Genomic DNA, 12,486 nt, shown 5'->3' with positions numbered 1-12,486 from the left:
ACAAAAGAAATCAAAATCTAGAAGAAGGGTGCTCAAAAGAAGTAAAATTGTTATAAGATCAAAACCGGTTTTTATGCAAGGAAAAAAGATGACTCTCTTGTCTGCCAATTAACAGACCGCAGGCTCAGATCATCTTAATGAATGAGTACTGAATGCATATGAGAAACTAAAAAGAAAGAAACAGACCTTTGGTTTGGATTCACTCCAGTCACTTAAGCTTTGGGTAAAAAAAGGCTAGAAAAACACTAAAGAAAAAGTGTTAATTATAAACACTAAAAAGGCTAGAAAAACAAGTGCAGCAAGGTAAAAAAACACTTAAGAAGAAGCAAGATCATGAGCTCAACCCAGAACAGTTTTCTTCTTAGTTTGAGAGTCAAACAAAAGAAATCAAAATCTAGAAGAAGGGTGCTCAAAAGAAGTAAAATTGTTATAAGATCAAAACCGGTTTTTATGCAAGGAAAAAATATGACTCTCTTGTCTGCCAATTAACAGACCGCAGGCTCAGATCATCTTAATGAATGAGTACTGAATGCATATGAGAAACTAAAAAGAAAGAAACAGACCTTTGGTTTGGATTCACTCCAGTCACTTAAGCTTTGGGTAAAAAAAGGCTAGAAAAACACTAAAGAAAAAGTGTTAATTATAAACACTAAAAAGGCTAGAAAAACAAGTGCAGCAAGGTAAAAAAACACTTAAGAAGAAGCAAGATCATGAGCTCAACCCAGAACAGTTTTCTTCTTACTTTGAGAGTCAAACAAAAGAAATCAAAATCTAGAAGAAGGGTGCTCAAAAGAAGTAAAATTGTTATAAGATCAAAACCGGTTTTTATGCAAGGAAAAAAGATGACTCTCTTGTCTGCCAATTAACAGACCGCAGGCTCAGATCATCTTAATGAATGAGTACTGAATGCATATGAGAAACTAAAAAGAAAGAAACAGACATTTGGTTTGGATTCACTCCAGTCACTTAAGCTTTGGGTAAGTTTCTAATCCCAAAGAACCCCAAGTTTATATCCAACTCTACCTTTCTCCTCCATTTATAGCTCTTTCTTTATTTGTTTATTTTTCTTTCATATACAATATATCTAAATAAATGTTAATAATTTTATGTGGGTGTTCTAATCGAAAAAAAAAAAAAAAAAATCTTATGTGGGTGTGACAGAGGGATGAAGAAAATGACACGAGGATGTTATTTGCTGAAACGGATAGGAGATGATGTAGTTTTAGGTGATTTAAACCACCATGCAAGTTCAAATTCGCACCAAAAACAGCAAGTTTTGTTCCATTCTTACTTCTTATAACATATTACTTCAGTGAACTAAAATGACTTGTATAACCCTTTCCAGAATCTACGAAACCATATATAAGCCATATCCAAGTAATAATAAAATGTTGAAAATTAAAGTTTGGGAGATTAATTAGGCATATAATTTATTATTTATGTCCTAAATGAAGTTTAAAAAGGTAATTAGTTAGTTAAATTTGGTTAATGGAGACAGGTCTAATCTTTAAATTAGGCAACTGGCAAATCAGTGGTCCATTATGGATGTGGATTAAAGATTATTGTATACAAATTAATGAATCATGTATCTATATATAATAGTTTGATTTTCGTGATCTAGCTATTTACATGAGCCCAGGTCATGCGTTAAGCCTTGGTGCCAACATTAATTTTAGGGTTTTGTTTGCAACGCCCAATATGATTGCGACATCTAGCATTAAAGTCTTATATGCAACACTTTTGAGGTCACATGTAGAGTGTTTTCATACTTGTTTGATAATTTCTTTCTTTATTAGTTATTCCATTTCTTTGCTCGTTAGTGATTTCGTACCTTAGCCCCTAGCTAGGCCTTGTGTGGAATGCTTGCTATGCTTCATTAATTCTCTAATTTCTCTTGGTTCTTAATGAAATTTTTAACTTCGTTCATACCGTACGCGTTGGACAGTTTGATAAGGTGAAGAATACAAGTCAAGCTCAAGGTCAACATAACCAAGCTCAAGGTCAACAAGATCAACGTTCAGATCAGCAACATTTATCAGCTGAAGACCATGCGCGTACGTGTCACTCATGAAGAAAAGGAGCAGGAGCGAGAAAGAAGTTGTTGGTATTAACAGCTTGCTGCTAAACACGTGTCAAGCATCCAACGAGTCTGTTAGGAATTAGTTAGGGCTAATTAACTGGTTTGCCATGCATGCATACCCTAGTATAAAACCCTTAATTAATTAATTAGTACCTGTAATTTTCAGCTAATCATCAATACAAATTCTCATCGTTCCTTTATCTGAGTTTCTCTTACAACTTCCAAGTTAGAGCAAACCCATTGATGACATGAACCCAACCAAATAAAACCCATTATGTGTTTCATGAGTCAAAACTCAACAAGAAGAAAGCTACGGACCCTTGGCATGAACAAACTCAAACTATGCTTCATAACCCCAACTAAGCAGAATAGATTCAAAAAAGAGAAAAGAACAAGAATTTAGAGAATTTATTTTCTTGAAGACCGACTTTTTCTTTCAGGAAACCGAACAAGCAATTATAAACCAAACAAACTACACATATGCCAATAACTTTGATCAAGTTTCGATGATGAAGGGGACTCAGCATCTTAACATCAGCCAAAAGATTGATGACCTCGAAGAAAAATTTCTAAAAAATCTAAGCAACTCTCATCCCTCAAACCCTACCCCCACCGCCACCACAACCCAACCCCAGTTCCGACTCGGACCAAAGCAATTGCCTCAACCCCTACCGAAAACCAACGGCGGCTTCATCTCACTCTCCTGCAGATCGCCATGGACTCCTTCGTGCTTCGTCGTACCTGCCTTGATCCTCTGCAGTGATTTTAGTAAGATCCCGTTGGCTTTTGCTCATCACGAGTGGGTATTTTGAACAGATCCAGGTCTTTAGGATTTTACGAATTTTTTAGACTGGTCTGATTTGTTCACAGAGAGAGAGAGAGAGATTTAAAAAAACAAAAAAAAAAATTATTAAAAAAATAGCTAGCAGTGAAAAGACTATTTTGCTTTTTGATAAAAATTTCACATGCGTGATACGTGCTTGTTACGTCAGCTTTTTAACGAAGCCGTCACAGAAATTGGACGGAGATATGTCGTCAATATCAAAATAAGACTTCAAGTATTACATTGATAAAGTTGAGAATTTAGGTATCAAATTGGCTTTGGTACCAAAGTGTGTGCACTAATAATGGTGAATTTTTCTCTTTAGGCCATATTTGGTTTGCGGAATCAGGGCTTTGGAAAAAGAAAGTCATTCATTTCCTGTGTTTGGGATGGCAAAGGAAAGGAAAATAGGGGGGAAATGGTTCCTCCCACCCACCCTCGGATTCACTTTCCCTCCCAGTTTCCTGCATTTATTACGAAAATATATGATCATATTCCTGACATTTCCAAAACTAGAAAGGAAAATTGATGGAAATTGCAATTTCCCATGCCCGTGGAAAGAGCAAGGAATTGATTTACTTTTCTTTCTTTCCGTGTAAATTAACTCAGCATCAATGTAGGAGAGTATACGAGCAGAAAGAAGACTTGATTTCCTTTCCGCGAAGACTTGAAGGAGTCCATTTCCCTCAAAGTATCATTCCCTCGAGGAGGATCATATAAATTCACAACTCATACACACACAGAGAGAGACTTCTCTTTTGTTATCTTCTCTACTTTCTCTTTCTTTCTCTCTCTCCGTTGGGCCTCCAAGAGAGAGTCTCTTTGTTCTTGGCTTCGCTCTTCCTCTACCTCAGTTGAGTTTCCTTTCTAGACGATCTTGAATGCTTAATCTATGATTTACTATTTTAACTTGTATCGTACAGATTTAGTTCATATGCTTTAACCGCTTCGTTGTTTTTCATTACAAAACATGTCAAACATGGTTATTATTATCATTATTATTATTATTATTATTATTATTTTTTATTATTATTATTATTATTATTATTTTTTATTTTTATTTATTTATTTTTTTTTTTTTTGCTAAAGAGAAGAATTTCTGTTGCTTTAGTTCTGGTTCTTGATCATCTTTATGTGGAATATCCTGTACTTGTTCCTAACTTGTGTTTGTGGCAATTACATTTAGTTATTCGTCCTGCTGACTCATAGAACCACATATGGCTTACATGTTTAAAAATCAGTGTGTTTTGCTCAAATAAAAAATTAATTTTGCTTTACTCATATAACTTTAAGACGTCATTGCAATTATGTGCGTGAGTCTTCTAGATATATACAGTAATGCAAGTATTGCCGTACTTTTGTCATTATGAAGCAGTGAGAAAAGATAATATAGACTATATGCTTGCTAGGTACGTATCCTCTTTCTACTTGCAATACTTTCCTCGTTTATGAAGCATTGACAGAATATAAAACATATATGGTTGCAGGTATTCTGATTTTGTATAATGGGTGGACATTTGATTGATGTTGACCGGGAACTTCCCCTTTCTAATGCTGCTCGCACTGTGGTCTTAGTTGGACGCACTGGTAATGGAAAAAGTGCAACAGGCAACAGCATTCTTGGCAAAAACGCCTTCAAGGCCAAGCGTAGCTCTAGTAGGGTCACGACCACTACTGAATTGAAGACTGCTATCTTGAGAGATGGACAACAAATTAATGTTATAGACACTCCTGGTAAAGTCTTGCCGACGTGTATTTGTTTTGTAATTATGTATCTAAAAAATGTGTCCAGGAGTAGCACTACGAGTATATAACTTTTCAATGGTTATTCTTTCCTTTTGATTTGTGTGGTATGCTGCAGGTCTTTTTGATAATTCTGCCAAATCAGACTTTATTGGCAAAGAAATTGCCAAATGCATTAAATTGGCCGAGGATGGAATCCATGCTGTTCTTGTGGTTCTCTCAACTAGAACTCGCTTTACAAAAGAAGAGGAGTCTGCACTCCGTAGCTTGGAAACTCTATTTGGAAGTAAAATCTTTGACTATATGATTGTTATCTTTACGGGAGGAGATGAGTTGGAAGAAAATGATGAGACTTTGGAAGATTATTTGGGCCATGATTGTCCGGAGCCTTTGAAGGTAAATTTGTTTCTTCAATTTTGTTTTCCTTTCCCCAGTTTAAAATGTCATCATAATATCCCTACTTTCGTTTCCATTTCTGAATGAGCGGGATATGATATTCTTTTTACCTGCATCTGTTAACATCATCGGGTGTTTCATTTGGACTTATAAGTTTGATAAAGAATATAGTCGATCAAGTTGAGACATAAGCTAGAAAGTATTGAAGTTCTGTTGAAGCATTCATGTTAGTTCTCCATTTTTTTTTCTTTTCTTTGCTCCCCATATATGGTTCCAAATGATATCAAACTTGGTGAAAATGCTTGTCCTCTCTAAACTGAGACAGTTCTTGGGGAACTCCTCCCTATTCATTGCGTACATCAAATGTGTATTACCTCTTTACAATAAATATCGGTGTCATTGTCATTTGTTGTTCACATAAATAAAGTTGGTCTTTATTAATGATATGTGGTGATATAAGGTAGACTTGGTTCAAATTAGCAGTATCACTAGAAGTTGACAGAAATCTATTAGTAACATGGAATTAGTGGAAGAACATTTTGACATATTTTATGTAAGAATTTGCTGTTATTTTTATTGCTTGATCCAGTACTCTCTTTGATATGAGCCTATATATCATGCACTAGACATATAATCAGTTCTTGAAATAATTTAGGAACTCCTTGGTCTATGTGGAAATCGCTGTGTGCTTTTTGATAACAAGACTAAGGATAAAACCAAGAGGGTCGAACAAGTGCAGCGGCTTCTGTCGCTTGTAAACTCGGTTGTAGCACAGAATGGTGGGCGGCCATACACAGATGAGATATTTGCTGAAGCGAAGGTATTTGTTGTTTTCTCTTTTATTTGTAGTAATTTCTTGAGATTATTACTATGTTGGTATTGAATATAATGATCAAAACATTGTTGCATCTGGACAGAAAGGGGCTATGAAACTTCGTGATCAACAAGAAGAGGTTGCTTGGAAGGGGTATTCAAAACGAGACATAGATCTTTTCAATGAGCAGATGCAGCGTCAACATGATCTGCAGCTTAAACAAATTACTGAGATGGTATATTTTCATCTGCATTATGTTTGCATTCAATAATTTCCATCAGCATGTTTAACAGTTGGCTTAGTTAAAACTACAATTTGCTACTTTCCTGCATCATGTGCCATAGTCCTGTGTCTATTGACCAACCCCTTTAAACTGAGATCTTTGTATTTGTAAAGAATGAATTTGTGCATATTTTTTTGCATTGGCTGTTGGTCTTATTTGTACAATGAATAGTAAAAGCGTAAAAACCTAAATTTTGAGTAAGAGAATTGAACAGTTAACTATAAATTTATAGTTAACTGTTCAATTCTCTTACTCTAAATTTAAATCTGAAAACACAATATCATCATTCATACTAAATGTGATTTAAGGTGGTTTAACACTCCCCACAACTCTCACAATCTTGGAGACAAGAGATTGAGAGAAGTTTGAACTGTTGACCGGGTAGAAATCTGGATACACAGAATAGCAATGACATTAAATGTGACTTAAGGGGAGCTTAATGTACTTGATAGTAGTTAATAGAATTTGTAGAATGAAATCCTTATTGGTAGAATGAAACAAGTTAAGTGGCCATATCACCTTCTTCATTTATCGAGTTTGGAATCTTGCATTGGGAATCTTATGATTCATGTGCTCTCCCATATAAAAACAATTCATTTTTCCTTTCTTTGGATTTGGAAAGATCGAGCGGGTAATATAGATCTCTGAGCACAAGGTGTTTGCCTCTACTAATAAGTTGTTTTTATATGCTTGTAAATATTGAACTTTTACTTTCATGTATACTTTTATCTGAATCACAAATATGCAGCTTGAGTTAAAGATGAGAGTGAATACCATGACGCTTGAACAAAAGTTAGCAGATGAACATGCTGCACGACTAAGATCTGAACTGCAGATTGCCCGAGATGCTCAACAAAGGTCTGAAAAAGAGAGATACGATCTGCAAGTAGAGAAGCGGATACGTGACGGAAATGGCAGAGGCCGCATAGGCCTCGGAGACATTTGTCCTATTCTTTAATGCAATGATTGATAGGCTATGTGGTAAGGACATCGTGGAGTTTGAGGCAACTGGTTGCGACGTCTGGTTGATAATGGCTATGGTATCTTGTGTAAATGTGAAAGATGCTGGCTCACAGTTGGAATTAATATCTAAACTCTTGAACTGTATGGGAATAATGTTGTAAGTATATTCATCTCTTAAGGAGGTTTATATAGTATTACAACCATGTACATATAAAGAAAAGTAATAAATGCTGATCTAAGTCACCTATATCACTAATGCTAATTGATACACAAAATAAATCATAATAAATAGTTAAAATACTAATTGACATGATACAGCTCATACACTCCCCCTCAAGTTGGTGCATAGATGTCTCGCACTACTACAAAAATTGAATCAGACAACGCCTCTCAGACGACGCATTATAGTTTTCCGCTGTCTGATTGATTTTTATTTTTTTTGTATGTCGTTTTTATAAAATTCGTTGTTTGATATGAAATTATGAGTTAGTTTAGAAGATGTTTAAGTACATAACCGTTGTATGACCCTAAAAAAATTGAGCGGCAAGTTTCCCACCATATTTGTGGTGCCAAACCCCATCGCAAACCCCAAATTTTCCGCCAACACGTATTAATCATACGAGTAGAAACAATAAAACTGTGGTCTGATTAATATGTTTGACAGAAATGAGGGAGACTTCCCACCACCATTTTTCTCCAACTCCCCAAAAAGGGAAGTTAATTTAATAGGAGACAAACCCTAAATTTAAATGGCTGCATTCAGACCACATTCATACACAAATTTGTTGTGTGAGTCCTTGTCCAAATTGATAGGGCCTCACAAACCCGGCTGAAACCCTAACACTTAAGAAAAAAAAAAAAACAAAACATACCCAAAACCAAAACCCTCGCTCGACAGCGCCTCACTCTTGACTCGTCTCACTCTCAATAAACCCAAAACCAAAACCCTCTCTCGACTTGCCTCACTCTTGACAGACCCAAACCCAAAACCAAAACCAAAACCCTCACTCTCTCGCCAAAACCTCACTGTCCTAAGCCCTCATTCTTCTCTCTAACCAATCTCATCTCTCTGCGTGAGATTGTTGATCGCTAATGGGATTGAGCCGGTGAAGTTGTTAGAACTGAGATCGAGCTAATTCAGCCTCTCTAGATGGAGCTGATTGCCCCTTAGAACTTAGAGCTGACTCAGCCGGCCGAGTGTGTTGGGTGGAATCGGACCCACAAGCCCAACACCGGGAAGGTGAAGCGAATGCACATACGATTGGTTCCAGTCACACGCAACTGTAGGCAGAGACCGAATTGTTCCACAGTACCAAATTCACGTGCGGCGTCGCATCTCTCTTTCTGCGTAATTTTGATCATAAGTAACATATCTGGGCTTGTTTTTATTAGGTCGTTGGTGTCCAGATGTGTCTTGTGTCTATATTTTGTAATGGAAAGTTCTATTGTGGTCGAGCGACTTCGCCCAATCCCACTTTGAATCAGCCATTAGGAACCAAACCCTAACCCACTCACTCCTCCTCTCAGTCTCCACCAAAACCCCCCATTTTGAATCCCTAGAATTGGACCGTCTTCCCTTCGTAGACCGTACTGAAGAAGATTCATTGCTCTGTGAAGTGCTAGTTTGTTACTTCTTTCTTGTGCATTTGGGTTTATCTGATTGTATGTTTGTCTGTCTTGTGTCATTCTAATTTGCATTGGTTGACATTAGTTACTGTGTAGGTGTTTTGTGAGGTTAAGGTCTTCTTAAAAGAACCATAACATCCTTTTCCATATGTATATTCAGCTCTCAATATGACAGGGAACTGTATCAATTTTTGCATAAAGGATTTAGGTTTTTTGCGTTTATATTCTACCCTTGTATTACTCTAATCAGACTACGATTTTCAGTTATCTATGTTTGGGTTTGTTTATATGGAACTACATAAGTTTGTTTGGTATACTGCTTGCTTGCTCATATTGCTGTTTAATTCATAGCAACTCTTCGGAGTCTGGCAGCAGCTCTACTATAGATCATAATAACCCTGTCAATGTTGTGGACTATTTTCTTACGTTCTGAGTTCTGAGTTCTTTTCCGATTGTTGTTGTGGTGGATTGTTTCCTGTTATGATGTATTTGTTTCTCTGTTGGGCAACCTGAAGTAAAACACCAAGTTTCCATCAATAAGATGTAATGTGCCATTTGGAGAATTTTAAATGGATGATTAATTTAAGCCTCAAAGATCTCATTGATTGTAGTAGTGTAGAGAGTGTCTATTATTGGAGGTTGGAGATTAATTTAGCAACTTAATTAATAAGCATGTTATGGTCTAGATGAGTTGATATTTGTTGCTTTATTAATTTAGATTGAATGATAATGGGGAATTTAGTAACATTTTTCAGAACACATCACTACTAAAAAAAATTGCAATTGCTTCGCCTTTTTACTTCGGCAACAGTTGTCGTCGCAATTGACACCCTATTGCTATGGAAAATGTTCTGTCGCGATTAAGCCTTATCATTTGCAACGGAAAATCTTTGCCGTAGTAGTTTTGTACTCAATTGCAATGCCTTTTGCTCTTGCCGTCGCAAAACGTATTTGTATTTGTACTTTACCAAAAAAAAAAAGGACGAAAAGAAGTCATGACAATACATAAACGTCATCGTATTACTCTTTGGCGCTAACCCAAATATTTTTCCCTCTATTTTTCCTTTTGTTTTTTTTTTTTGACCAAATTGCCTACTAACAAAACAGCCCTAATTCTTTTTCCCTCTTTTCCCCAAACATCACCTCTCTCTCTCTCTCTCTCTCTCTCTCTCTCTCTTTCTCTCTCTCTCGCCCAAGCTTTGCAGCTCCTCGAACTGGAACCTACCGCCGACACCGACGAGCTCCTCTGCTGACGTTGATGAGTTCCACGCACCGGAATCTACCACTGAGGCCGACGAGCTCCTCCTTTCCTTCACCAAATAAACTGTAACAACAGCTTCTCCTTTACCCAGACACAACAGATCAATTTCTTAAGGTAAATTCCATTGTTCTTTCCATTTGTCTCTCGTTAATTCTAGGGGAACAGTTGGTTGTATATGGGAGTTCAATTTTGATATGAAACTAATTGGGATTTATTTCAAATTTGAGCACTAGCGGCCAATCCTCCTGGATAATCTTCATGTTTAGTAAATAGATGGATATCTTTCTCTTAGACATCAATACAATGACTAGTTTGAGGTAGAACTTGATTTGAATTTTTTTAGGTTGAGTTTGAGTTTTGAATAAAGAGTTTAGCTTTTTTTGTGGGTGATCTAATATTGTCAAGTTTTTATGACTGAAGAACATTGCATGTTATGGGTGTGGACTCTACGCTCTGCACTGACCAGAGATTTGATGAAGACCCTTTTCATTTTAATCGGACTGCTTTCTGCTATAAACCTTTTAAATGAAGGTAGGATGCTTAAGTTGTTAATTAGACTTGCATTTGATTGTGTTATATATCTAAGATGCGTATTTTCTATCAACTATTGGGCTGCAGTTTTCTCATATAGTTGTGGGTATTAAAGAAACAACTTTCTAGAGTTTCCATTCACTATAATTTTGATATAGTCACTTTGAAAGCCATGTTTTCAAAAGGCAACAAGTAGTAAAAGTTAGTAACTTGTTTACAAATCAGGTAGCAGTTAAAAGGGGTTGACTGGCATTCTTTGAGTCTTGCTACAATGCATTTATCTTAATTGTAGACTTGTAGCTGAGATCATTTAAGCGATAGCTTCAACTCTCAAGGACTACTATCAACAATCAAATTCTCCTCATTTGGTCTTTAACTGGACAGAAAGTATATAGAAGCTGGGGAGAGAAGGTAAGGAAGTGGAAAGAAATAAACAAAAATATTTGTTGTTGCATGCTCGTGTGCTAACTTCTGTAAGTTAGAAAGATAAGTGCCTTAATAATTTATGACCAACAAGCATTATTACTTTGAGTTGTGATCACTTAAAAGCAAATTGATGTGATAGATCTTGGTCAAAAGTGGGGTTACATGTACATATTGGGAAAACTGGAGAGATTTAATGACAACATGAAGTATATTTAGATAGCTGTCTATAGGAATGAATACAAATTATCTGGGATAATTCATTCAACAGAAAATGAGATTATTTTTCTTTAATTTTAAATACTGTACTATTACAACAGAAAGCAGTTTGATTAAATAAACTGCTTGACTACACTTCATGAGCTTAAAGTCTGGCTTGACTGCTATAAAAGGAGGCTATGGCTTTCCTGCCATATAAAACGTAAAATTTGTCCAGTAATTGATGTTGGAAATTTAGTTTCAATGCTATACATTTTTGTCACTTCTTTTGTTGTACTTGACATTCAATTCTTGTGGTTCAATGTTGACAGGCACGAAGCAGCAGGGTCTCTAGTTTGAAATCGGTTTCTTTCTCCATTATTGGGAAGCGCTTCCCATCTCTGACTTCAAGACCTGGACGCTTTCAAGTTTCCTATTCGGTAAGTTATTTCATTGTAATACTATTGTGACTCTTCTTTGTTTTGTTTACCCCAACAATCTCATAGATAAATTTTTACATTCTTGGATTTTAATCAATAGGTCCAGTCTAATTGTTGTGGCATTGGATGAGAAGTTTTCAGTGTTAGTTTCCTTTAAGTGCAAACTTTCATTAGAGACTTGGAACATCAATTTTTGTGCAGCCTTATGTTTACGGTTTATTCCTCTTTTCAGAGAGGTTCTATAGTGAAATACAATATCCTTTGAATACCAGAACCATGCGATAGGTTTCTTGTTTATGGAGGCAAGGTCCCAACTCTATTGGATGTAGATTTGGTACATTAGTTTAACGGTTCATGACCATTGAAACCCCTATCTTTGCATTGGTGTATATGGAACTTTGCATTCTTTTAAGGTACTAATTCTATTGAATGTAGGCATATAACATTACATCATGCATTATACATGAATAACTCCTCTGATGTGCAAACTCTTTCTAAGAGTAAGATACATTGATTTCTAGTTTGATGTATTATAATCTGCCACAGGACTAGTTGATTCATGCTTACTATACCACATTATATCCCAATCATTATTTTAAGCTCTGTGGGATCCATAATTATGTCAATTTAATTCTAATGACAAGCAACACTCATATTTTATTTTCTGCAGCAGAGAACACCATCCATTAGTTGAAAAGGCAGCTCATCAGCAAGTCAGCAGTGAAGAATCTGAAGTTAATTTTGGCAATCCAAATCCAAGAGCTTGATATTAGCAGTTTAGTACTTCATCCCCATTTTTATATTGGCAAAATAGCCAAATTACCCCCTAACTTTTTTTTTGACTGCTAATTTACCCCCTGACATTTCAATTTTGATTATTTACACCCTCACTTTTCTAAATGTTG

General features: G+C 36.0%; 1 protein-coding gene across 2 annotated transcripts; it reads left to right on the top strand.

The window, feature by feature from the left end:
- Nucleotides 1-3,619: 3,619 nt before the first annotated feature.
- Nucleotides 3,620-7,343, top strand: LOC133707092 (immune-associated nucleotide-binding protein 9-like). 2 transcript variants are annotated; one of them, XM_062132629.1, is made up of 6 exons: nt 3,620-3,756; nt 4,391-4,637; nt 4,765-5,042; nt 5,698-5,862; nt 5,960-6,091; nt 6,888-7,343. In XM_062132629.1, exons 2-6 carry the CDS (start codon nt 4,409-4,411, stop codon nt 7,095-7,097), a joined length of 1,014 nt encoding a protein of 337 aa, XP_061988613.1. In that variant the 5' UTR covers nt 3,620-3,756; nt 4,391-4,408; the 3' UTR covers nt 7,098-7,343. The 2 variants fall into 2 exon arrangements, with proteins under 2 accessions (XP_061988613.1, XP_061988612.1); XM_062132628.1 differs by lacking the exon at nt 3,620-3,756 and adding an exon at nt 3,975-4,312.
- The last annotated feature ends 5,143 nt before the right edge of the window (nt 7,344-12,486 follow it).

Source organism: Rosa rugosa, chromosome 4 (genome assembly GCF_958449725.1).
Source record: "Rosa rugosa chromosome 4, drRosRugo1.1, whole genome shotgun sequence".
Lineage (NCBI taxonomy): Eukaryota > Viridiplantae > Streptophyta > Magnoliopsida > Rosales > Rosaceae > Rosa > Rosa rugosa.
Note: the sequence above shows the minus strand (reverse complement) of the source record. Positions and strands in the feature narration are given on the sequence as shown.

Excerpts from the sequence above, each read along its gene's own strand:
- LOC133707092 (XM_062132629.1), top strand. The coding sequence starts at position 4,409 with ATGGGTGGACATTTGATTGATGTTGACCGGGAACTTCCCCTTTCTAAT. Across the intron at positions 5,043-5,697 it reads ATTGTCCGGAGCCTTTGAAG|GAACTCCTTGGTCTATGTGG; the intron begins GTAAATTTGTTT and ends GAAATAATTTAG. Across the intron at positions 5,863-5,959 it reads AGATATTTGCTGAAGCGAAG|AAAGGGGCTATGAAACTTCG; the intron begins GTATTTGTTGTT and ends GCATCTGGACAG.